Raw genomic sequence first — 25588 nt, forward strand, 5'->3', positions numbered from 1 at the left:
GGATGTGAGCACACTTTTGACATAAAAAGAGGAAAATTGAGTAAAAAAAAAGAAACATTTCTATCAGCACAAAGTGCTGCCACGCAAACCCTGACAGAAAATTTTGAAAGTCAAGACCACATTTCCTGCAATTGGGTGCATTTCTACACTATATTTTACCTTAAGATTTATTCTCATCTACTAACCTCTTTTGGCTTTTTTTGACACTTACATATCCCATGTAATGTACCACAGAATTTGTAGGTTTTTTGGTAGATAATTTACTCACATAAATATCATTGAAAATGTAATGCAAAACTCCAGCACATGCATGCAAATAACTCAGCAACACTATCCACGTCCCCTCGGGTAATCTACTTCTTGTGATGTGACATCTGTTTACAATCCGTCACGTCAAAAATATATCTTCTTGCTGGCTACTAATAAAAACTCTAGAACTAAGAACTGGTTCGGAACTAACAGTGTTGGGATCGTAATCATCCAAATATGATAAGCAGCAAAGTGGGCAGCCGTCAACGTTGTGGCTTGGAGAGCGAATGGAGGCAACAACCAGTGTTGCCAACTCCTCAGGAAGGAAAGTAGCTATTGGCTGTCCCAAAAGGCACTAGAAGTTGCTAGATGCCGTCTTCACCTTATTTTGCATAATTTATTGCAATGGGCACAGTAGGAGAGACACTAAAGTGATTTTTTTTTAAATTATCAGCATGATTAGAACTGCAAATTAACTTTCTTCTTATAATTTTTAGTTGTTTTTAAATCAATTTTGTTCTACATCATTTAATTTTAGAGTATAAATCTGATCAAAAGAATGGAGGGTTGTGATATTCACTAATGAACCAAATCTAATGACTGGCTAATTAACATGGACAATAGAATTTGGACGTTGCAGTGATTTATATTAGCTTGACATGACCGTAAAGAAATATTCACATTTACATCTCGTTCTGTAAACCATGGCAGAAAAAGTGGCAACTTTGCACATGCAAATTTCATGTGCAGTTTGGAGGCGTGTGCATCGCCTCTCTGCACTGACTGACATGATGAGCTAGCTAGCTGGCTGTACAACACACAGGTGAGGTGAGTAAGTGACTGAGGGTGTGTACTGTAGGCAAATCAAATTCAGTGCTTTATGTAAGTGTGACAGTAAAGAAACATTTACATTTAAAATTACAGTTGAAACTTCTGGCTAGGAATTCGGAAATTTTGATCTTCCCACGACAAATGGAACGCACTATAAAAGACCAGACGGCAAATGATTTGCGCATGCGTGAACCTCCGCAATTCCCGCCCTGTGAGGGTCTCCACTCTGCTCGCGCAGCGGCAGCACCAACTGACCGACACCACCCAACAGTGCTCGCTGAGGAAAGTAACTGCTGCATGCTTTCACCTCAGTCTCCAAGACACAAAAAGTTTCCAGGACATAAAAAAAGTCTCTTAACATCAGGAAAAAGTCGCTAGATTTGTTGGTAGTAGCTGTTTACAAAAAAAAAGTCGCCAAGAGGATTGGACAGTTGCCAGACTTTAGCAACAAAGTCGCCAAGTTGCCAACACTGGCGCCAACAAGTCAGCTCGCTAGATGGTTAGCTAACTAGTGAGCTTGTTTCGGTGCTTTTGAGCTTCTCTCCGTCCTGTAACTCGGTGTGGCGTTTAGGCAAGAGGAATAGCGAGTACCTGTGGCTAGGGGAAGCATTAAAGAAATTTTGTTTGGATGGTTTTTTTTAGTAATATTTTTGATTTGAAAAAGGTTTGACAAGAAAAATGAACATTTAAGAACACAGATTTCTGCATTCTCACAAACATTTAGCATGCCTGCAAGAAAGCAGATATAATTCCATACTTGTTTTTTGCTGGTATTAGACCAATCTCCGATATCAATATCAGAATATCAATAAAAATAGGTGATGTTTGACCTCACCTCTATCTTGGGTATTTTCATTAAGAAAATCAACTCCTCCATGAACCTGTGGGGGCATTGCCTGTCGCTCTTGTGGGAGTCTGTAGGAAGTTCCAGTGTTGATAGGCGAAAGTTGCATTTCCAGGACCTCTGACCTGCGTATAAATATTGTTGATGAAATGATCTGTAAAAATGTAAAAAGCCCTTCTCATTACTTTTTTTTCACCTGACTTTCTGGTCATTCCTACACTTAACAAGGACAACAGCAACTATCGAAGAGCAGAACAGGCTGCCAAAACAAACACCAAGAGTCAGCCATGTGTTGAAGTGACTTTGTGGCGCAGCAGTCACATCATTTCCAGGGGCTTTTAGGATCGGCGCCGTCGTCATCACCACTGGAGGAACTTTCCCTGTGCGGCATAGAAAAAATTCAAGCCAACTCTATGAAATTATATTATTATATACTAAGTATAGTGAACATGAACTGGAATGTCACGTCAAATGTTTGTGTTAAGTCACTGGTACATACATTTATGAATAATTACAGAGGCAGAAGATGAAGGTGGCGCCCCCATCAGGTTGGAGACGTCATTCCATCCGTGCACAGTCAGCCTGTAGTCATTGTGTGGGTCGAGTCCCATGACTCTCACGGAAGTGCTGGTCAGCCCAGCTGAGTCAGCGGAAAAAAACACTCCACGCCCACATTCCGCCCACTGGCCATCTTCACTCTGCGCTTTCTCCTCGCATTTAACTCGATACATCACTTCCTGTCGACCGCCCCAATCATGAGGAGGATCCCACGTTAGGTTTAGGACAGAGTTGTTTAGACGATGTGCCATTAGATTGCCAGGCGCAGAGGGGGGCTCTGGTGAAGACAGGAACAATTAGTTATGTGAGGGGGCAACAGTACCAGCAGATAGAGCTGAGGGTAATAGTCAGAATTTTAGTTCCTGCGGACTCTTTGTCATTTTTTTTTTTACTTTAGCGCAGCCTTTCCTGATGTCATCTTGCATCTCTAATGAAATGTTAATGTCCATACAGAACGACACAAAGTTACTTGAATCTTTCTTACTGGTGCAGCCGAGGTCATCTGGGTCATGTAGAAGACGGTGGAAGCCCTGCAAACAGTCACACCTATCCGATCCCTCCTTGAGCGTCCCGCTGTTTGGTGGGCACGCTCTGCACTCTCCATGCTCCTTGGCTGCTTTATAGTAGCCCCTCCTGCATGCTAATAGGGACATCTTGTGCATCAGAACATCTGGACAATTCTGTTTCTTCATGCTGTTGTCACTCTACCTTGACAGGTTCCATTCATGGCCTGATGTCCAGCTTTGCATGTACATCCGCCTTGCAAAGGACCCCACACTCCAAATGCGTCACACTTCTTCTCGGGCAGAGAAAGCGTCTCAGCATTTTCCACACAAATACCTACAGCAGGTTCTGTTGCAGTCACAGAGCTGTCAAACCAGACAAGGTCTATGTGGACCGCAGGGCACCTCTTGTAGTAAAGTCTGATTGAGGTGACCAGCACACATGTTGCTGAGTAGGAAAACCCCAGCTGGAAACCAACACGGCTTACAACACCCAGGCTCAGCCCCAAGCTGTGCATCAGGTGCTGATTGATTTGGCTGAGTGAGGCATTGGAGTGAAACGGCCTGGAGTCCTGAAGTTTCACTGCGGTTAGACTGTCTGGGAATCTCGTGGCGGGTACATCTGAGTCAAACAAGTGAACTTGCAGACTGCCATTCTCACCGGATGGCTCCTTTTGCTGCGCAAAGGTGATGTCCATTAGGAGATGACGCGCATCTTTACGCTCTATCCATTGACTTAGAAGAGTTCTTGTTCTTTGCTTCCCGCATGCTTGGAGAACCGGAACTGGACGCATTGCACCATTTCTGAGCAGGATCTCAGTCCACTGAGAGAGACAGGAGGTATCTCAGCTAAATGGCTGCACGGTGAATACAAATATAGCAAATGGGCTTCAACTTACTGCTTTGTGGGGCTCAGACGTCCAGCTGAGACGGCTGTGCCTCTCGGAATAGAACAGTTCCACTAAAGAGGAAGAGGATTCAAGTGTAAAACCATTTTTCCTCATTGAAATAAGTAAGTCACACAACACTCACCTTCTTCTGCTTGGTGTGTTCCCAACACCTTCATCCACAAGAAGCTTAAAGTTGACACACACTTGAGCACAGTGTAACAGTCCGCCATGTTGCACAAAGTGTTTATGGCAACAAGTTGCCGCAAGCACTTTACATGCACCGCCTGTTCTTCCAAAAAGTGACGTCTATGTCTGCGTTTGAGACTTCTAAGGAACTTCCTATAAATTTCTCATACTGCTTCTCAAGAACATGCAATTACAACTCCAAAGGTAATAATAATAATATACATGTTGAAGAATAATTCAGCTAAAATTTAAAATGTTATTTTAACAATTAAATCATGTTAATTGCTTTTTAAAATAATTAAAATTAAGAGATCAATTAAGTTAAATGCAATTTGTTCATCAGAAATTGAGTCCTATTGTCCAAAAAAAGAAAATAAATGTACATGCTTTAATGAAGTCATTTTAACTTTCTTCCAGAATGTTTTAAACATAGCTCCAAATAAAAGCATCCTATTTTAATTATTCCTCTTTTCCAAATGAAAACATCCTCTTTTAATTGTTCCTCTTTTTTGTGGACAATTTTATATTTCACCATTTCTTTGAAAAGAAACCCATTACGAAAAGAGCTCATATGATGGGAAATGTGTGCAATTGTGTCTCGTTAGCCCCACCTTCTGATGCTTGTGTCTGCCAATCAAATCCACCACTCTGGACAAGGCAAAAATCACACTAAAATAGATATATTTAATGCAAACAATTTGCAGTTGTGCAGGCACTGAAATCTTTTCCAAACGTGACAAAATGTGCATATGAAGGATTAAAACAACCTGAAAGTAACAGTCAGCATTCTTTTGAACAACAAGCATAACTGCAAAAAACTTTTGACAATAGGGAATACTTCTTTCATTCAAAACTAGTCCTATTTTCAAGCATCCTGACTTGCATGTATGTATAACTTGCCATTTCCAGATGCTTGCCAAATGTTTCATACATACTGTACATAATTTGTACGACTGCAGTTCCTATGTCATGTTTTAAGGTGCAATGCAGCAATAAGAAGTGCATAATTTGGGTTCGGAGGGAAGAAAAAGACACGTCTGCAGGCGACAAATTGAATAAATAGTAAAATCTTAAAAGAAAGCAATAAATTAAAGACAACTTAAATACGGCATTCCTTGCCCTTATCCTCCTGTTTGCAGCCGTTAAAGTGATTTAGGCTGCTGTCGATGGTAACATAATAAACCTAAATGTGTTAACGCTTGGTCTTTACACATTCTGCACCTACAAAAGGCTCCCAAAACCATGAATAGACAATTACAAACTGGAAAAAAAAATTGATGCAAGTTTGTTTGAGCCGATATCTAGTAATAAAAAGGCACATTAAAAAGGAAAGAGCTCCCTTTTCACTTTACAGTGACAAGGCACAATACAAATAAAGCTTTAAATATATTATGTAACAGTTACTGTACTTTGGGTATACACTTTTTAAGTTAAAGTCATCCAATATAGGTTTTTAGCTTATTAATGGAAATGTAAGTCCATCCATCCATCCATTTTCTACCGCTTGTCCCTTGTATAATAATCTTTTCCAACAAAGTATGTCCCTTAACAGAAAATGTGGCTTTTGGCGCCATCCATTGGTGATTACGCTTAACTACAGGCATCCAATCAACGATTACAAAATTATGAAGCAGCAATATTCCTGTAAGGACACTGTAAACTATGCTGGCTTTTACAAGAGAGGTCACATGCAATGTTTCGTTGTAAGTTGTATACTATGCTTCTCCACTTGTGTGGATGTATTGGCACTAAAAGGACTTACAGAAAGTCAAAGGATAAAACTACATTTAAAATGGAGTCACTTGCTCACGGTCTTAAAAGGCACTTCCCAACAACAACACTTGAAAAATAACTCATCCTAAAAGTATATAAATCTGTAGTCATGAAGACAGGAGCAAAGAGGCAGCAATATGACAGCAAAGTGCCACATGGACCCACCCAAAGGCTTTTGTAAAGATCACTGGATCACACACATGTCCTGCTGCTGCTGGGCGTACTTCCTCCTGCGCTGCTCCAGGCCTCGTTCCAGGCGCTCGTCTTCCTCAAGAGCACTGAAGACATAAGGAAAGACGGTGTGTTTCATGGCAGACATCAACGTGTGAAAAGCTCGGCGAGCTCCTCCTCTCACCCTCTCTCCTTGGCGTCCATACTGTGGACCAGCTGGTCTCTCTGGTTGACCAGTGACACCAGTTCCTGGAGCAGCAGCTGCTCCCTGTGCTTGTGGGCCAATGTCTTCTGCCACTCTGAAAAGCATCCAAAACAACAATGACTTTTTAAACTTGTGAGGACTTCATAGTGCTGTAAGAAAGAGAAACCTTCAAGGGCCATTATGTCTCGCAGCTCTTTGGTTAACAGCTCAAACCTTCTTTCCAAATCATGTTCCTCCAGCCTGTCAATCACAAAACTTTCATTATTACTGTACTTTTCAGCAACTAAACAGGTACTTCCTTATTTTGGTGAATGTCATCAATGCCAAACAGACATGTTCTATATGTGTTTCACTTATCTCCAGTAAAAGTCTTACAGCAGCTGCAGATGATCCTGTCGTCTTATCAATGCATTCTTCTTGTTGACCAGTGTGAACCATTCTTGAATAAGTCGCTCCTCTTGCACCTTGTCACTGCCTGTAAAGGCAACACACAAGATCATTCACACACAATTTGTGTCAATTTTACAAATGAATGAAGACGCTCTTTGTTAGCTACTTGTGTCCATGAGTTGTCTGAGACTCCTCTCCACAACTGCAGCTCTGCTATCTATGTGGTTTTGTTCTGCTTCCAGGGCTTCCATTTGACTTAAAACATACTGGCTGGGGTCCTGAATGCAACACACACACACAAACACATGTCTTTGTTTGCTTGAAGCATGCTTATGATGTGAACTACTCAAACTAACCTGTCCTTCTGGCCTTCCCTCCTCAGCCACTTTTGACACTATCATTTCTGCAAAGTAAAAATAGACTTGACCTAATATGTTGACATCTATCATTATTTAAATCATTATTTTAAATTTGACTGATTTTGTAATTTTACCCCCCAACAGAAGATATAAACAGTAAATAAATCTTATAAATACATTTGTATTGGACTGCGGTAAATAAGTATTTGAAACCCTACCAATCAGCAAGCATTCTAGAGTAATGATGATTTAGAGCAGTGGTCCCCAACCGTACCGGGCCGCACAAGAAATTAAAAAAAAAAAATATATATATATATATATATTTTTTAATTTATTAAATCAACATAAAAAACACAATATATACATTATATATCAATATAGATCAATACAGTCTGCAGGGATACAGTCCGTAAGCACACATGATTGTATTTCTTTATGAAAAAATTTTTTTTTTTAAATAAATAAAAATACATACACCCCCGCACTACAGGTTTGCACCTGAACAACAAGGAACCTCGTCGCCAGCTTACAGTCAACGTTAACAGGACACATCTGCCCTATAATCCTACTCCAAAATACTTGGGATAAAACAAGGTTGGCAACTGACCTTCAGACAACACTTTGAATCTCTACTTGCCAAAGTGTTATCTAGGAACAGCCTCCTTCGTCGTCTGGCATGCTCATCCTGGGGAGCCAATACGTCCACCCTCCGCCCTAGTCTACAGTGCCGCAGAATATGCCCCTCTAGCATGGTGCCAAAGTGTACACACTAAAAAACTGGGCATATCACTCTACGACACCTTGAGAATTATCACTGGCTACCTATGACCCACCCCATCTGATTTTCTGCCAGTGTTAGCCGGCATTGCACCTGCAAATCTTCGCAGAGAAGACTACTCACAAAGACTGGTGGAGAACATGATGTGGTCACATGAGACCAAAACTGAGCACTTTGGTATCAATTTCACTTAATACCACAATCTTTCCTCAAATGTCTGAAACCCAGCTGACCAACTACAAGAAACATCAGATGTAAGGCTGTACAATTTTGGTCAAAAATAAAATCTAGATTTCAATCCTCTGAAAATTCCATCATGTGATTTGTAATCAAATATGATTATAGGGCTAAAGAATTGTAAAACATTTTTGATGGGTTTTTGGTTTGTTTTATGTCTACAGTGTGCTTTACGAGTGTGTCTTAGTGTAAGAATGCTTCAATCATTCGTTTTATGTCCCGCTGGGAACCATTTTGTGCTTGGTCGTATTGAAGAGATTGAGGAAGTCAGCTTCCTGCCACAGCAAGTTTTTAATTGTGATGAGAACTCACTTCTCTGGAAAAATATGCCAAAGCGGACTTATTTCAAAGCGCAGTAAAAGACTACCTCTCATTCAGCGGCTACTCTTTTAAGCACACTCACACACACGCACACACGGCCCCTCCCCCCCATCCTCTCGGATCTTCTCTCTGTCCCTCTGTCCCCTCCATGAGGAGCAGCTCACTATATGAACTTTTCAATTTTATGAGCCCTGTTTAAGAACCAATTAAGTTCATAAATCGAGGTTCCACTGTAACAAAATTACCCAGGAGTCTTAGCTGTTGAGCTGAACCGAAAATTTAAGAGCCAATACGAGCCAGTACGTATATTCTGCAGAGTTGTAGCTGAAAGCTATTGTTCGTGCGTTATAGAAACAAGCAACAAAGAAAACATTATCTGCACACTTTTCACGTGCTTGTATGTATGCTCTTTTGACTATTCGAGGCGGATCTCAGCTCACGCGGCAAATACATTGCCTTTCGTGACCGTCTGTATTTGATTACCAACGCAAGACACACTCCTCTCTTTCTCCTCCTCTGCCACACTTGCATTATAATATTGTGTTTATGAGCAAACCCAGAATCGCCAAATCTGCATTTGTGAGTTTATTTGTGGCCACAAATAAATGGAAAACACTGTTTCTCTGCAGACTGGAGTGGAGAGCGCTTTCGCAGGAAGGAGGACCCTAGCTTGGAGGCGCAAGACATGATAGAGAGGAACATCGATTTTGACAATGTTTTTTTTTTAACATCGCCATAATTAATAAATCGCTTTAAAATCCCTAATCTGACCTCTGTGCTTGGCAACAAGAGTTTCTCCACCAAGTACTAAATCGACCTCCCTCTGTTACAATAACAGTCCATATAATTTCGGTATGGACTGTTTATAACTTTGTCAGAGGGTAAACTTTTAAAAAACAGCAAGCTATCACTGTATTAAGATCAGAAAATAATCTAAGTGACCTGTTGTAGTGCCTTCACTGTCTTCTTGCTCAGCAATAGCCTGTAAAGATGAAGAGGTTCAGAAGAGTCCTATTAAAGTAACAAATCACGATCATTCTAAGAAGCATCCTACCATTGAAGAGTGTGCGTCCTCCTGAGACGCGCTCCTCTTCTGAGACCTGCGTTTCCTGAGCAGATCTGCATCTTTAACGTGAGAGAAAGTAGACTTAGACAGGAAGTGAGTCCTCGGCGGTACGACGGGTGATGGGGAGTCACAGCCCCCAGACAACACTTGTGGGCATTGGCTTCTGGGCGTTGGAGGAACATCCATGTTGCTTTGATCTTCTTCGGTTGAGCTGGTGGAGTCGTTGGTCTCCAAAGTGATGCCCTCCTCCTGAAGCCTCTGGGCACAGTAGCGTACGGTCGCTTCTGTGTCCTCTTGGCCTTCCCGCTCCGCAGTTAGTGCATAGCTGGACTCACTGGCGTCTTTGTCAATGTGAAGCACGCTAAGCTCCTGGCCCATGAAATGAGCGTGAATCTGGCTGAGGTACGTCATGACAATGAGACGATCAGGCACTGGCAGCATGACCATGTCTGATGGCTCCATCAATCTGGAAATGCCGAGCTCAGCAAAACCGTCAAATGCCTGTCACATGCACAAAAACATATGCTTTAAATCCATACATCAATCATAATTGATCAATAATCAAATGTTAAACACCTTTTTGTTGTTGTGCTTGATGTCATATGGGTCTAGTAGTTCATAATTACTGTGAAAAGTACAAATATGATTTAAAAAAAAACACAAAAAGTCAATATTGATTAAAGTTTGAGTGGCTGCTAACATCTTGTCAGGGTGAAAGTGATGCAAAATGGCACAAAAAGCCAGACCATTCCTCCACGAGGTGCTGAAGTTGGTGATCCTTAGCCCTTTGTGACCCTGAGTGATGTACTTGCACCACTCCAGTAGAGACTGACTGGATTTTACCAAGCTTGGACTGCCAGAAACATTCTAGAAAACAGAATTCGTACAAACAATTTGTATGGAAAGTGTTGATTATTTGCTCATTTTCGGCTAGCCGTACTTCTGGAGGGGCCAAGCCATCCTGAAGTTTTGCTGGAGTCGATATTTGTTCGGCATTGCTGTCACTTAAGTGCAAAGTGTCCCTGGAAAAAAAATACAATGTAATCAGTTCCACATAGGTTTTAAAGGGTTCTGTTGCTTAAGCTCCAACACGTAAAATTATTTAAAGCACACAACCCTTAAAGCAACCCTTACCTGTCAGCATGTACAGACACAAAGTCTTCCGTCTTCACTTTTTTCTCGGACTTAACTGACTCACTGTCTTTATGGTGCAATATGTCATCCTCAGAGGAGGTCAACGAAGTGATGTTCATGCTTGGCTTGCAGCCATGGACCACATCAGAGACAGTATGTGAGTATTCTTCTCCACGCCCCTCTTTAAATTTAAACACATATTTTGGATCATGCAATGTTGATCCAACTACACATGCTTTCTTTGTTGAGGCTTCAGAAGCTGATGAGGGACAGAAGGTTTCTGCAGGCGGTGTGCATTTTTTAGCTCGAGGCAGCGGAACAGGACAGCTTGACTGGTCGTGTTGGTCTAGGTCAAGTTGTCTTTCAGAGATGTCAGCGGCTGCGTCGAACAAGGAAGAAAGTGTCGTCTCCTCTGAAAATGAAGCACTAAGACGATTCTTGATCCTTGGTTTTGGTATAGGAAATATTGAAGGTCCTGATGTACTGTCTACTTCTTGTAGTCTGTTTTTCGTCAAGTGCACCACTGACACTTCCACTTTCCATTTAGAGGCTTCATCTCCTGTAGCCTGAGGTTTTCCATGTTCTGCTAATGTGATGTCATCTGAGAAAAAGCCACTCAAACATTTCCTGGCACGAGGCTTTGGGATGGGTTGACATTTCCTGCCACTTTGTTTAGGACCAATCATTTTGATAATGGAGAAGGACTCATGTTGCTTGACATAAAGCTGCTCTTGTTTTGGTGCGACGTATTGAAGTTTCTTTTTTTTGGAAGAGAAAGACCCTTGACCCTGGACAGATGGAGTAATCTCATCCTTTTCTGTGTCTGTCTGTAGGACATCCGATTCACAATAACCTTGTTTGATGTTTCCAGGTGTAGTAGGAAGCGCTTCATTGTTAGCTGTTTCAGTGGTGACACGGTCTTTTCTTCTCACAGGCTTGCTTGGGACACTTTTCTGAGGAAAACTACCGTCAAGACTTTCAATATCCAATTGTTGTTGATGGACACATTCAGCCAAATCTACATGTAGGCTTCTACCAGAAGAAACAGAAAAGTATGTGGCAGGTGGTGTGGATGTTATTGCACAAGACTGGGTTTGAACAACCTCAGACAGACCATCCATTTTCTGCTTGTGCTCTGGCCGTTGTAGTTCACACTCTCTTTGTTGAATGTCTTCCACAGTTGTGTTCATCTGAGAAATAACTGTACAAAAATTCTCATCATCTGAGGTTGCGTCTTTGAGAATTCCAGCCAATAATGGACTTAATGAAGGATGCAGGGTGCTTTCATCACAACTTGGTTTTTGAGGGCTTAAGAACAAGAGAGGAAACGTTTCAGGATTTTGGAATCTACTTTGCATTGTTGTACTATGAAGCCATGCAGCACCAGAAAGAAACAATCAAATTTACTAGGTCTGTCTTGTGTAATGATCTTTTGAGCATCATCACAAAAGCAAAACATACGGTACAATCATGCATCATCCGTAGGTGGAGCATTCCCCGTTGACACTCACCCTACATCCAGTTTGGACAGTGTTGGAAGATCACTGGCAGTCTGGTGGCTGACTAACAGACATTCAGTGGACACTGGTAAGTCGTGGTCATTTGTAGGACATTGATTGTTCTTAATTCTATCCTCCACTGACATCCCAGCCATGTTTTCCTCAGTCAATGGTGGCCATTTATTCATAGTTACACACATCAAAAAGCCATCATCACTGTGCGCACTTGGTGATGGAGGAACCACTTCATTTCGTAATGGTTTCTCAGCAGAAGGACATGGTCCACAGTCCTCAAAGTGGTTATCAACAGGAACGAGCTCCTGCATGCTTCTTGTGTCGACAAAACACTGTTGTGACACATCATCATGCGAAGGCATCACAGTCAAAGCTTTCAGTTGGAGAGGACTTTCATCCACAGCAGAGCTGGACGGCCCCAACATGGACGCTACGGTTTCATAACTGCGGGAAATGGACAGTTGATTCACAGAGATCTTTGAGGCCATGCGACGATGACATCAATGAGCATGCAGCAGAGAATGAAGGCCTCGCAAATCCAAACCACTTACCCTTTATGGAGAACACCCACAATAGCGTGTACTAATCCTGAAGTATCATCCTCTCTGGCTGATAAGGAAGATTCTGTCTGTTTTCCAGTCAATGTTCCTTCTAGCTCCAGTACTTCCCAGCCTGAGATTCCCTCAGGCTCTGATGTATCTATTTGTTTCTGTTGTGTTTTTACTCCTTTTGTGATGCTGAAGATCCAGATACAATGGACTTTCATTGATGTACTGGGCATCACAGCATGACGCATGCAGTAAACTTACCCGTTAGCATATAATGAACCCATGCTTTGACTTGTAGTGCCTCGGAATCTTTCCTCTGTTATAAAAGCAAAGCAAATCACATTCTAGTAAAAGAAACATGACCTTGATTCTAAACATTAAATATCTCACCATATGCAACACGTTGGGTTTCTTCGTATGACTCATTTTCTTCATCTCCACTTTCCCTCCATGTTGAATCCAAGATGCAGTTACTGGGACAGCCATGAATTCTAGTGTGATGTGGACTTGATGAAGCTAGTGATAGCATTTGCATAATTTCCTCTGGTGTATAATTATGACTTTCTGATGCATTACTGGCAATGGTAATCCTCTTCTTCTCATTCTTCTGCTCCACTAACCAAATGGAAGAATGGTTATGTGTACGAACGTCAAAGCTAAGCATCCTAGCTGATGGGAATCCTGGGACACGAGAAACGCATGGCGCTAATGTGTATAAGCTCACCATATCTGGTGCTTTGTTAATTATGTGAGCAGATGGAAAGCCATGGACTATGGCCTTTTTAGGGCACGAAGTGAGCATTCTCACTTTGTTGTTCTGGCTGTATTTGTGTCCAGAAAGATTAAAAATGTGTTCTGCCTTTTCCCTGTTAGTTGTGATTAGTATGGGCTTGGTTTCATTCACCCACCTTGTCACTGGGCCTGTAGTGATGGATGCAAATCCTTTCGCGCATGAAGCCTTTGGGCAGCAAGCTCGCAAACTGATCATATTGGCTTTGCTTTGAGGTACTGATGGAAATCCTTGGATCCTTGAAACTTGGGGACAAGACGGTGCAAGGGCAAACATGTTGTTGACTTTAGCGAGGTGAACTGGCAAGCTGTTAATCTCTAACACCATATTCTTTTGCAGTTTGTGCACCAATGAACCCTGCTCAAAGACCCATATTTCTTCATTTATCTTTTCAATTGAGGAGAATCCAAGAATGGTGGAAACTAGTGGGCACAGAGGAATGAGGTTAACAATATTTGGTCCAAAATGCACAACACTAGTATGTGGATTGGATGGAAGGCCAGTTATACATGATACTTTAGGACAGGTAGGTACAAGGAAAACCATACTTTTCATTTGCTTCTTGTAGTCATTTGTTATGTCACGTATTAGGGCCATCCTGGGTGCCCTCTTTGGCAGTGCCACCTTTTCAATCAACCACCTGTTATTGTCACTTCCATACACTGATGCAAATCCAGCTATGTTTGAAACATGACAGCTCAGCGTGTAAAGGCTGATCATATTGGGAGCACAATATGCTTTTGGTGGGTTTGGATGAGAGGGAAATCCTGGTGTCTTTGCCTTTTTTGGACAGGATGGCACAAGGAAATACATTGTTTTCATATTTATCTTGTCCATGGGAAAGCTTCTCATCAACAGCACCTGCTTTTCACACATTCTTGCTTTAAAGAGTTGCTCTCGGCTAACTATGCATTCTTCTGGATGATCCAATGAAGGAAATCCTGCTATTTCTGATGTTTTGGGGCATGATCTTGCAAGACTAACCATGTTGGAGTCAGTTAGTGTGTCTTGTTGCGCGGAAGGAAAACCGGGGATGCAGGATTTTCTTGGGCAACACTGGAGAAGAGAAATGTCTCCTTTCAGATATTTGAGCAAGTTGCTTTTCTCTTGTAATAAGCCAGACTCCAAAAAATGTGCTCTCTTCCATAAAGAATGACTTATTCCTATTGGATCCCAGTCTTTGCTGTCGGCTGTAAGCAAAGACGGCCAACCAGCCACGCTGGAAGTAGATGCACAGGATGGAAGAATGTTGACCTCACTCAAGCCACTAAACATTATAGTAGGTGTCAGAGCAGATGGAATCCCAAAAATACAAGCCTGTTTTGGACAAGCTTGGGTTAATAATACCATGGATTCAATTACATCTTTGATAGGAAAATCTTTCAACATCACAGTCCTGGTGGTCTTCTCCAAAAGTGTCTTAGGCTGAGATAACCAACATCTATCATTGGCCTGACAAAAAGATGGTGTACCAGCAATAGAGGAAACTCTTGGGCAACAGGGATAAAGAGCCACAATACTTTCATGTTGTTTTACATATGGGAATCCAGGATGTCTGGCCTCTGCAGGACAAGTTGGCACCAGTAAAACCATTTCCTTATTCTTTTTAATGTCTTTGTATGCATATGGCTGGAAAACTTCCTGATCCTGCTTTTTAGATATTTTTGCCCAGCGTTGCCACTTTTTGATTGGCCACACTTTGTCCGTAAAGCCAAGCTTTGACGGCATGCCGGGGATCTCTGTTGTATTGGGATAAGTCCCCAAGAGAAAGGCTTGTTGGTACGCTATCACAGTCTTCATCAAACATGGAACATTTGGAGTCAGTTCCATTTGTTCAACAACATCTGATTGAATCAGATTTGTATCATTCTTTAAGGACTTAGGGATCACTACTTCATCAGTGTGAGACAAAGATGGAAGTGGATGAACCATTTCTTCATTAATTCCCATTCTTCTGTTGGCTGTAGATGGTTTTGCTAGATGCTCACATAGAGCATATTCTTCTTGCATATTCTGTCCACAACTACTCATGTGGCTGGATGGTAATATTGATGCATCAATGTCCATTTGGCAAGCCGGCTGCAGTAAAACTCTACTGTCATCTCTAAGGATCAGAAAATATAGGTTACGGTCAAAATAGAAGGGTGGAATCATTGTGATTAGTGGATTACAATATAGCATTCCCAGCGTGCAGTTATTCCTTGATTTTTAGAGCACAACAAGCTCCAAGACAAGCAATGACGAGCACATTAGACTCAGTGCAATCAAAGTTCACATGGATTATGAACATTGAGAGGATTCCTACACGCAACTGTCAAAGCTTAGTGGAATTTGTGCAAACACGCAAGTACATGTGTGAGCCTATCACACCATTGCCATACAACCCACCTGTATGTGACACAGGCCAACATTTCAGTGGTTAAAGGTGGCATTCTGAAAACACAATATGAAAAACAATATTTAAAAAAATATCATGCATTAGGCCGACATCATTAAGTAACTCACCCTGCGTTTAGAGCAGTTACTTGTTCCTCAACTCGCACCTTCATCAAACCGTGTTCATCTTTAATCGTCCCCGGAGGTGATTCAATGTCAACTGGGATTGGAAGCTCTTGTACTAAACAGTGTGCATTTGTTGATGGCATCCCCAGGACAGAAGATTTCTTTGGACAAGATGGCAAAATATTGACCATATTTGGAAGCAATTCCTTTGAGGATCGCATCCAGTTAGCAGTAGGTTGGAGGGAAAGGATTATTCTTGATGTTTTTTTAGGTGTACAATGTTGAAGTTTCATAAACATTTCCCAGAGAGTGGCAATGTTGTGAACAGCATGGGTCACCTCTTTTGAGGGGAACCCTGCAATCTTAGAACATGTTGGGCAACATGACAGCATATACACCATGTTCTCATTGTGTTGTCGCTCTGCAGTGGGGAATCCAAAGCTGCGTGCTTCTTGGGGACAGGATGGCAGCCTAGAGAGCATTCGTTCTTCGTTGTTGGAAGACATCTTATCCGGTGGAGAAAGTGGAGAGACAAATTTCAACTGCCTAATGACTTTTTTTTTACAGAGTGACCCTGTGTTCACATGCCAACTGTTACCTTCTTCTAATGCAATTTCCTTTGCTGACAAACCTGGAATTTGAGTATGTTTTAGGAAAGTGTTATTGGATTTAAACATGATGGTAGTGTCTTCTTGTCTTTTGTCAACCTTACAGGGAATTCCATAAACTGTAGAGTGTTTGGGACAAGAGGGCAACATTGATACCATCAATGCATGAAGTGCTTTATTTTTTAAAGATATTTTATACTTTTGTATTGATGAACTCGTTTCTGGCTTTTCCAATGTTTTTTCCCAAATTGAACTCTTGTCAACATTCCATTGAGACCCACTGTTGAATCTGGAGGGAATACCACTGACACTTGATTGTCTTGGATATGTTGGAAGCAGATGGATCATAGCATATGTGTGATGCACTGATGGAAAGCCAATTATTCCTGCTTTGTGAGGGCACGAGGGCAACAGCTTGGCATTGTTTGGGCATGGGAACCTGGTCACCTTATACCCTGGAATCACCACACTTGCCTTTTTTGAGAGCTGCTCACACAAACTATTATTATCCAACCTCCAAGCTTTACTTTCAACATGAATGGATGGATTCTTGGAAGGAAAACCAATAATGTTGCATTTTCTTGGAAAAGTAGTCACAAAGTTAACCATGCTAGCACTCTGACATGGAACAGAAGGTAGACCATAGGTGCAAGCCTTGTTAGGACAAGAAGATAACATGTGTACCATGGATTTGTCTCCTTTCAACGCCTTCCATGAATGTTCCGGGAGCACAGCACATTCAGGCCTCCTTGGTTTGTGTGAAATTGACTTGTTTAAACGTAGCCAGCTGTCTTCATGTGCACTGACACTTTGTTTACATGGCATGCCTGCAATCACTGTGTCTTCTGGACACACAGGTAGAAGACTTACCATACCAGAATTGCTTGCAGCAACACTTCTAGGACTTGTTGGCAACATGGCCACCATTAGTTTGATCATATTAGTGTCACTAACACAGTCTGAATAGATTAGCAAAGGCAGTCTCTTGCTTGGTAATGGCTGGACCAATACATTCATATCCGTAGCAGACCACGCTACAAGAGCTTCCATTGACTGATGAAAAGATGGAATGCCAGGAACGTTTGAATATTGAAGGAGACTTGAGTGCAATTGTACCATATTTGGCTCCTTCACGGTCACTGCAGGCTGTAACTTGGCTGCTATACAAGAGAGAGAATCAAGTTCTACCTTGGATGCATACATATGTACTTTCTTTGCACTTTCAGGAAAACTTTCACATCCTTTCTTTTGCATAGACTCCGTTTTAACTTCCTCTTGTGCAAATAGGATTGTTCCTGTCTCCGACTTGGAGTCAAATCCTGAAAGACTCTCTAGTTTGAACACATTTGGTAGCACTGATGGCAAAGTCGAAGTCTTGTTCTCATCTCTGAAGATATAGGATACCAAAGGAGAAAGTTTTGTCACAAAAAGATGAAGGTTCACTAGAGAAATCTTTTCCAAACCACTTACCCCAAAACTTTTACTTTATGGTCCTCTCCTAGCCTCTCATTTGCATCGACAATAGATGCGGTTTGAGGCAAGCAGAACATAGGAGGAGGTTGGGGCTGAGGAGAGTGAGCATTCCCTAAGTGAATGGACATCTTTGACACTTGGCTTTGTGCTTTGACTTGGATATTGGGGCATGTCCTGTGTTGTCCTGATTCTATGTGATTCAGCTGCGGTTTGGGCATCTCAAAATACTTGAGATCTTGAACTAAGTGAGCTTTGGGACTAAGGGGCAGATAAGAGGCCATGCTCTCGGGTCTGAAGGACAAACAAATAGAAGAGTGGGAGGCTCAATCATTAGCATTCCACTCACCGTCATCAATATAACCACTACATCCATGCTGGCTCATCAAGACAAAGCTGCACAACCAAACAGGTGACACCTTTGTCACATGTTACTAGCACACAAGCGCATGAATCCAGTCCACATGTACAAACACATAAATGCAAATAAGAAGCTTCTTTTACCTGGCATTCCTTTTCCATACTACTATTCAGGTCAGAAACATGCAAACACCTGACAAAAATATCCCAAAATTCAAGTTAAGAGCATGGGTAGCTGAGATAATCAACCCTGTGAGTAACAGACTGTGAAATTAATTATGTTTTATACAAACCACTGCTGAAAACAGCAACATGTTTTCTCAGTAACGTGCAGGTCAGTGATGAGTAACATATCACATAATAAGCCCAGAGTGCTCCTAGGAGGATTTGCATTAAAAAAACACTACTTAAATGTAGCAAAAACAGCATAACATAACTTAAACTCACCCTGCTGATGCCTTGACAAGATGTACTTTAAATGGACCAGTAACTTTGGGATCAGGACCTAAATAAAATCAAATTAGTCATTTATTCCTGAAAAGTCGGGACTATTTTGCAGAGGCTTACTTGTGGGTGTGGTGCACTGGTTGTCTTCCTCACTGAGCGTGCTCAACTGTCTCTTAAAGTCTGTAGGGAAAACAACGCATCCACATGAGACAACTTTTAAACTTGGCAATTCACTTCATGTCGCAGTTTATACACCAGCAGCACACTGCTGAAGAAGACATTATCCACCCTGTTCAAATATTCTCCTTCTTTATTTTGTACCTGCATCTTGGCCACTGGGAAAGACTGTGGGACTTTGAGATAAAGGAGGCTGAGCAAGAGCAGGAGGAAAAGTCGAAGAAGGACGTACAGAAGAACAAGAGGGGGTGTCAACAATGCCGGCGGGTGGTGGGCTTCCCAAGAAAGGAGCACATCCAGAACCTCTCATGTGTTCCTGATGAAGAGGCAGACTGACAGGTGGACAGGATGAAGCTGACATGGAGGAAGTGTGGAATAATGGACAGGAAATGAAGAAAATAATATTCATGACTACAAATGTTTGCACACAAAGTGATCACATTTTACACATTTAAAAAATAATCATAAATAGATGAATGAACAAATAATTTGAAAGTTTAGTAGCTATTTATACACAACATATACAGGCCTGCCAACCTTAAAGAAATGCTATTAGTCCTCCCAACTGGCAACTTGGAAGAAAATGCGGGTTGGTTATGATAAGTTTAACATTGTATTATATTTTGTGAAAAAGCAAAACATGTGAAACATGGGAATTAAAGCTGCTGTATGTCACAATTAGGTAGATGCTTGGAGGGCGCTCACGTTCAACCTTTGTAACCCGCTCTCTTCCTAGTTCAAACCTTCAGGATACACACACTGAGAAATAAAACAACGTCATGTCACAAGTGCAGTGTTTGGAGTAATTTATTGTCTCGCTCACCTCTTTAAACCTTGTATGGCGGCTATTGTATCTTTATTTTTTAAAATCTTGTACACACAAGTGTGCACGCACACAAAAAACAAAAGTCAACCAAATTCAACATTATACTGTATTTGTCCCGTGCGCAAGTGTTTTACAAAGTTAACATCTAATTGTGGCAAATAAAGACAAATCTGTTCTCCCAAACCATCAATCATTCAATCAATCAATGTTTATTTATATAGCCCTAAATCACAAGTGTCTCAAAGGGCTGCACAAGCCACAATGACATCCTCGGTACAGAGCCCACATACGGGCAAGGAAAAACTCACCCCAGTGGGACGTCAGTGAATGACTATGAGAAACCTTGGAGAGGAACGCATATGTGGGTAACCCCCCCCCCTCTAGGGGAGACCGAAAGCAATGGATGTCGAGTGGGTCTGACATAATATTGTGAAAGTCCAGTCCACAGTGGATCCAACACATCAGCGAGAGTCCAGTCCATAGTGGGGCCAGCAGGAAACCGTCCCGAGCGGAGACGGGTCAGCAGCGCAGAGATGTCCCCAACTGATGCACAGGCTAGTGGTCCACCCGGGGTCCCGACTCTGGACAGCCAGCACTTCATCCATGGCCACCAGACCTATGCAACTCCCCCTCCCAAGGGACAGGGGAGAAGAGGAGAGAAGAAAAGAAACGGCAGATCAACTGGTCTAAAAAGGGGGGTCTATTTAAAGGCTAAATTATACAAATGAGTTTTAAGATGGGACTTGAATGCTTCTACTGAGGTAGCATCTCTAACTGTTACCGGGAGGGCATTCCAGAGTACTGGAGCCCGAATAGAAAACGCTCTATAGCCCGCAGACTTTTTTTTGGCTCTGGGAATCACTAATAAGCCGGAGTTCTTTGAACGCAGATTTCTTGTCGGGACATATGGTACAATACAATCGGCAAGATAGGCTGGAGCTAAACCGTGTAGTATTTTATACGTAAGTAGTAAAACCTTGAAGTCGCATCTTAGGTGCACAGGAAGCCAGTGCAAGTGAGCCAGTATAGGCGTAATATGATCAAACTTTCTTGTTTTTGTCAAAAGTCTAGCAGCCGCATTTTGTACCAACTGTAATCTTTTAATGCTAGACATAGGGAGACCCGAAAATAATACGTTACACTAATCGAGACGAGACGTAACGAACGCATGAATAATGACCTCATTGTCGCTAGTGGACAAGATGGAACGAATTTTAGCGATAGTACGGAGATGAAAGAAGGCCGTTTTAGTAACACTCTTAATGTGTGACTCAAACGAGAGAGTTGGGTCGAAGATAATGCCCAGATTCTTTACCGAGTCGCCTTGTGTAATTGTTTGGTTGTCAAATGTTAAGGTGGTATTATTAAATAGATGTCGGTGTCTAGCAGGACCGATAATCAGCATTTCCGTTTTCTTAGCGTTGAGTTGCAAAAAGTTAGCGGACATCCATTGTTTAATTTCATTAAGACACGCCTCCAGCTGACTTCAATCCGGCGTGTTGGTCAGCTTTAGGGGCATGTAGAGTTGGGTGTCATCAGCATAACAGTGAAAGCTAACACCGTATTTGCGTATGATGTCACCCAGCGGCAGCATGTAAATACTAAAGAGTGCAGGGCCAAGAACCGAACCCTGGGGAACTCCGCACGTTACCTTGACATAGTCCGAGGTCACATTGTTATGGGAGACGCACTGCATCCTGTCAGTAAGATAAGAGTTAAACCAAGACAAGGCTAAGTCTGACATACCAATACGTGTTTTGATACCAATAATTGTATTTAAAGCTTGTCAGTGGTGTGTAGGTTTGAAAAATTTTACTTTGAGCAAGTTGTAAACAGCCCCTTTAAAGACAAAGCTTTATGTTATTAGTTAATTTTATCAACATTCCAGCTTTTTCTCATTAAATTATGCCATTTGCTTTATTTTCAACATTTTTAGTTTAAATAGATTTCTACAATTTGCAGCGAGCCAATAACAAACGGGCCATAGGCAAAAATCCTGTCAGTATAGGCTACATGACATAATGTCATTTTTGTGAACAACAACACTTGTCTACTATTTAGCTTGTTACTTTGATTCGTAGCGAGTGAACGATGGTAATTAAATAGAGAAGGATACTGTTACTACAGCTGAAACGAATTAATGCATTACAACAGCCACTTACAGGCATTGGCAGAGGTGGGATGTCCGCCCTCTGAATAATATTCATAATAATAATGGACTAGATTTACAGTATATAGCACTTTTCCAGACATGCAAAGTGCTTTACAGTGAGAACTGAGAACCCATCATTCATTCGCTCTACATTTACACATTGATGGTGGTAAGCTACATTTGTAGCCACAGCTGCCCTGGGGTAGACTGACAGGAATGTGGCTGCCCATTTGTGTATACAGCGTCTCCGACCACCACCAAACATTTATTCATATTCACACACAACTGTGAGCGGTACTGGGAGCAAGGTGAGTGAGGTGTCTTGCCCAAGGACCCAACGGCTATCTGAGCCGCACCTTCATAACTCTTCATACAGACAGGAAATAGTGTACTACAAGACAACCAATTATAGCCTTTCTGGTCCGTGTCACCGGATGTGTTAGAATTTTTTTTTTAGGTGCACGTCATGCTATGTCCAGGGTTAGAAATTGAATATGCTTGTATGCAAGGGTCAAAATGCATGCAGTCTGCAAAAATTGCATTCATGTTGGCAGGTCTGCATATAATTGCTAAATTGCAATATAAATACAGTATGTAATTTCAATGGGGAGCAGCATTACATGGTGTTTTTATCTGCTGCCCAGGATGTAGAAACTTTGGTGAGCGTGTGGGCTGTCCTAAAGGGGTATGACATTTAGGAGGCCTCCACTCACTCTGCCAGGAAGCTGGAGGGAAAAGAGAAGGGATGGAAGCATGGAAGGACTGGAAAGGCAAAGAGCAGGCATAGGCTGTCCCGGCCTGTACCTGTGTCAGAGGCTGAGGGAAGACTGGAGGGTCTGGTCAGTGTTGAGCCGTGCTCCACCACCTTGAGATGTTTCTGAGCAGGAGAAGCTTGCAGAGGTAAAGGAGGGTGGGAGCTGGGAGGAGCTGAGGAGGAGGTGATGAAGACAATGAAGGAAAGAACTAAGAAAGAGTAGCACATGAAAGTGTATGTTTGTACCTGGTGGTGAGCTATCAGTGAAGGCGAGAGAGGAGAAAGAGGGATCAGTGGGCGACTGGGAGAGCGGGAAGGAGGAGAGTTCAGTGGGGGTGTCAATATGGAAGCTGCGTGGCCGTTTGGGAGCTGGCACAAAAAAAAGGCAATAAGCGAAAGTAAAAGTAAAACAAGACAAACCGTTAGGAGAGAGTTCAGTCATTGTGGATTAGTTTGCATGAGAACATTCCTAGCTTCCAAATATTTATACACATGAACTCTGAACTCTGGTCACTGTTTAACATGTGAAGGAACGTCACATATACCTGATCCGCAACTAGGCTGGAAGATTTTGGGAAGTGCAGGAGGGTGAGCTTGTGTGAAAGCTGGCAATGAATAGGCATAGATGGAAGGGGGCGCCTGATGGGCAGTGGGGAGGTGTTGGGGTTGAGGCGGAGGATGATGAGATGGTACAGACATTGAAGCAGAAACGCAGAAACGAGACCTTTTTCCTTCCTTCTCTGTGTTTACTGGATGAAATGGAAGGAAAGAGGACAGGGTGCATGATGGAAATGAAGAATGCAGACGGTGAAGCCAGAAGGTGGAGTACAGTGGATATCCGCTATTTGCAGGGGTTAATTCTGAGATAGCAAAAAAACCCACAAATAAACCCATAAAAATGCCTACTTGTGACACGTTAAAGTATCAGTAGAGTGGAAAAATAAGTTGACTTGATATGCCTAATTGTGTTTCATTGTATCCATTAAACCATATCCAATCTTATTTACAATCCGCAAAGTATGTGAAAATACTGTCTAAACATCACAAAATGTCACAAATTCAGTCAGCCATTTTTAATATTCCGCTCCGAACGTCTTCGGTAATTTCCGTCACTGGAGTTACACTTCTGTATCAGATCATACTGTAAATGCGCACAAATTAGAGAAAGATGTGCTGCCTATCATTGACAATCTCTATAAAAGACATGAACACACAGGGTTTTTTTTTAAATAAATACATAAATAGTCCTTCAATGGAGTCTCTCTAATCCGACCACAAAACCCTCTAAATAACCATTCAAAATCCGGCAACAATATTCCATGTATATCGTGACCTGAATATTAACCAAATATTAGCGATATATTTGTCATAAGCGCTAACGCAGACAAGCGTTTTTTTAGCGGCTGATTGATAGCACACAGATAAGTAACCCTCTGTTGCTTTACTTTGAGCTTGCAGCGATGTCTTGCTGCTCCCGCATCATCGCGTCTCGTCTCATCAAAGTTATTCTAGATTATAAATCATGCCTTTTATCTGGATATTAGGATAATTTTGCCATAAATCTAAAAATTGTTCATCTGTGACATTCACTTCATATCTGAAGACGTAGACAAACACACACAACCAAAGACGTGTCTTCAGTGAGAAGTTTACTTGTTAACCCTTCGTGTGCATCATGATTAATTCTTCATACAAACGGGAATATTTGTCTTTAGATATATAAATAATAAATGATAAATGGGTTGTACTTGTATAGCGCTTTTCTACCTTCAAAGTACTCAAAGCGCTTTGACAGTATTTCCACATTCACCCATTCACACACTGATGGCGGGAGCTGCCATGCAAGGCACTAACCAGCACCCATCAGGAGAAAGGGTGAAGTGTCTTGCCCAAGGACACAACGGATGTGACTAGGATGGTAGAAGGTGGGGATTGAACGCCAGTAACCAGCAACCCTCCGATTGCTGGCACGGCCACTCTACCAACTTCGCCACGCCGTATGGATAACCTTTATCTATAGTCTTTTTATTAGACATTATAAATGACATGATGGTATTACGTTCACACCCCAGCACTGCTTTACCTAACAATCAGTAATCATGATTTCAATATTGATAACAATAATCTTTTTAAATACACCAATGGTGCAACTGGACACATCCTCAGTGAGGTAACCTAGGATCACAGGGGGTTTTGGGTCTTTCAACAATCAGACCCCCTCCCTTAGGCGACCCAGCCAGGGTTGATCAGGCCCCAGCCTGTGTCCAGGTAGCGCTACTGCCCTACATGCCACGCCTCTCCCCTCCTGATCCACAGCCACCTTGATGCCACATCTGCTGCATCTGTGGCTAACTTCATGGCCCTTTGCTGGCTGGCCCCTGTGATGCCAAGCATTCTGTAGGCCCTGCAGAGGGATTTGCCCACAAACCCTCGACATCCCACTTAAATGGGCCGGCACATCGCTTGCCACCCATTGGTCAGACACTCCTCCACGAGCTGAGAGTACTTTGCGCTCTTCCTCTCATTGGCCACCTCCATACGGTCCTCCCAAGGCACTGTGAGCTCCAGAAGGATTACCTGCTTGGAGGAGGTAAGCACAATATCTGGCCTTAGTGTTGTTTTGGCAGCCACAACTGCTTGCCCAGATCAACTGACAGCTCCCAGTCGCGTGTTGTTGCAAACAGACCAGAAGAGGTGTTCCGGGCAGCCGGTGTTGACTTCTCCCCAGCTCTGATGAAAGCGGTGCTCTTCACTGGGCGGAGGCTCTTGCTGTGACTGACTCCCCTGCAGATGGAATCGGCTATAGCTTTCAGAACCTGGTCATGTTGCCAGCGGTACCGCCCTTCACCCAGGGTTTTTGGACAACAGCTTAAGATGTGCTCCAAGGTTCTTCTCTTCTGGAAGAGGGGTCACACTGGTGTCTCTACCTTCCCCCAGGTGAAATG

The 25588-nt window shown here is 42.3% G+C and overlaps 2 protein-coding genes across 13 annotated transcripts in view; both read right to left on the reverse strand.

Annotated features, from left to right (window-relative positions):
• si:ch73-40a2.1 (tyrosine-protein kinase receptor UFO) overlaps window positions 1-4144 on the reverse strand; it is a 10268-nt gene extending 6124 nt beyond the window's left edge. For both annotated transcript variants that reach the window (XM_062065018.1, XM_062065019.1), the window contains exons 1-7: window positions 4018-4144; window positions 3885-3946; window positions 3191-3809; window positions 2967-3122; window positions 2424-2759; window positions 2121-2304; window positions 1916-2049 (exon numbers count right to left, since the gene is read on the reverse strand). In XM_062065018.1, coding sequence (XP_061921002.1) covers window positions 1916-2049; window positions 2121-2304; window positions 2424-2759; window positions 2967-3122; window positions 3191-3809; window positions 3885-3946; window positions 4018-4105 — 1579 coding nt within the window. In that variant the 5' untranslated portion in view covers window positions 4106-4144. The remainder of the gene's footprint in view (window positions 1-1915; window positions 2050-2120; window positions 2305-2423; window positions 2760-2966; window positions 3123-3190; window positions 3810-3884; window positions 3947-4017) is intronic.
• Window positions 4145-5975: 1831 nt separating this feature from the next.
• The window catches only part of ehbp1l1a (EH domain binding protein 1-like 1a), a 33382-nt gene continuing 13769 nt past the window's right edge, over window positions 5976-25588 (reverse strand). For 2 of the 11 annotated variants that reach the window (XM_062065013.1, XM_062065014.1), the window contains 18 exons: window positions 23189-23392; window positions 22890-23012; window positions 22694-22816; window positions 22510-22614; window positions 19056-19265; window positions 18855-18914; window positions 18735-18792; window positions 10302-10383; window positions 10062-10228; window positions 9938-9986; window positions 9350-9862; window positions 9238-9277; window positions 6957-7003; window positions 6767-6878; window positions 6586-6685; window positions 6377-6450; window positions 6190-6304; window positions 5976-6112 (listed from right to left, as the gene is read on the reverse strand). In XM_062065013.1, coding sequence (XP_061920997.1) covers window positions 6019-6112; window positions 6190-6304; window positions 6377-6450; window positions 6586-6685; window positions 6767-6878; window positions 6957-7003; window positions 9238-9277; window positions 9350-9862; window positions 9938-9986; window positions 10062-10228; window positions 10302-10383; window positions 18735-18792; window positions 18855-18914; window positions 19056-19265; window positions 22510-22614; window positions 22694-22816; window positions 22890-23012; window positions 23189-23392 — 2276 coding nt within the window. In that variant the 3' untranslated portion in view covers window positions 5976-6018. Of the gene's footprint in view, window positions 6113-6189; window positions 6305-6376; window positions 6451-6585; window positions 6686-6766; window positions 6879-6956; window positions 7004-9237; window positions 9278-9349; window positions 9863-9937; window positions 9987-10061; window positions 10229-10301; window positions 10384-10495; window positions 15720-18734; window positions 18793-18854; window positions 18915-19055; window positions 19266-22509; window positions 22615-22693; window positions 22817-22889; window positions 23013-23188; window positions 23504-25588 lie in introns of those variants that run through there. The other 9 variants (XM_062065016.1, XM_062065017.1, XM_062065012.1 and 6 more) reach the window with 8 other exon arrangements.

Source organism: Entelurus aequoreus, linkage group LG12, assembly GCF_033978785.1.
Source record: "Entelurus aequoreus isolate RoL-2023_Sb linkage group LG12, RoL_Eaeq_v1.1, whole genome shotgun sequence".
Classification (NCBI taxonomy): domain Eukaryota; kingdom Metazoa; phylum Chordata; class Actinopteri; order Syngnathiformes; family Syngnathidae; genus Entelurus; species Entelurus aequoreus.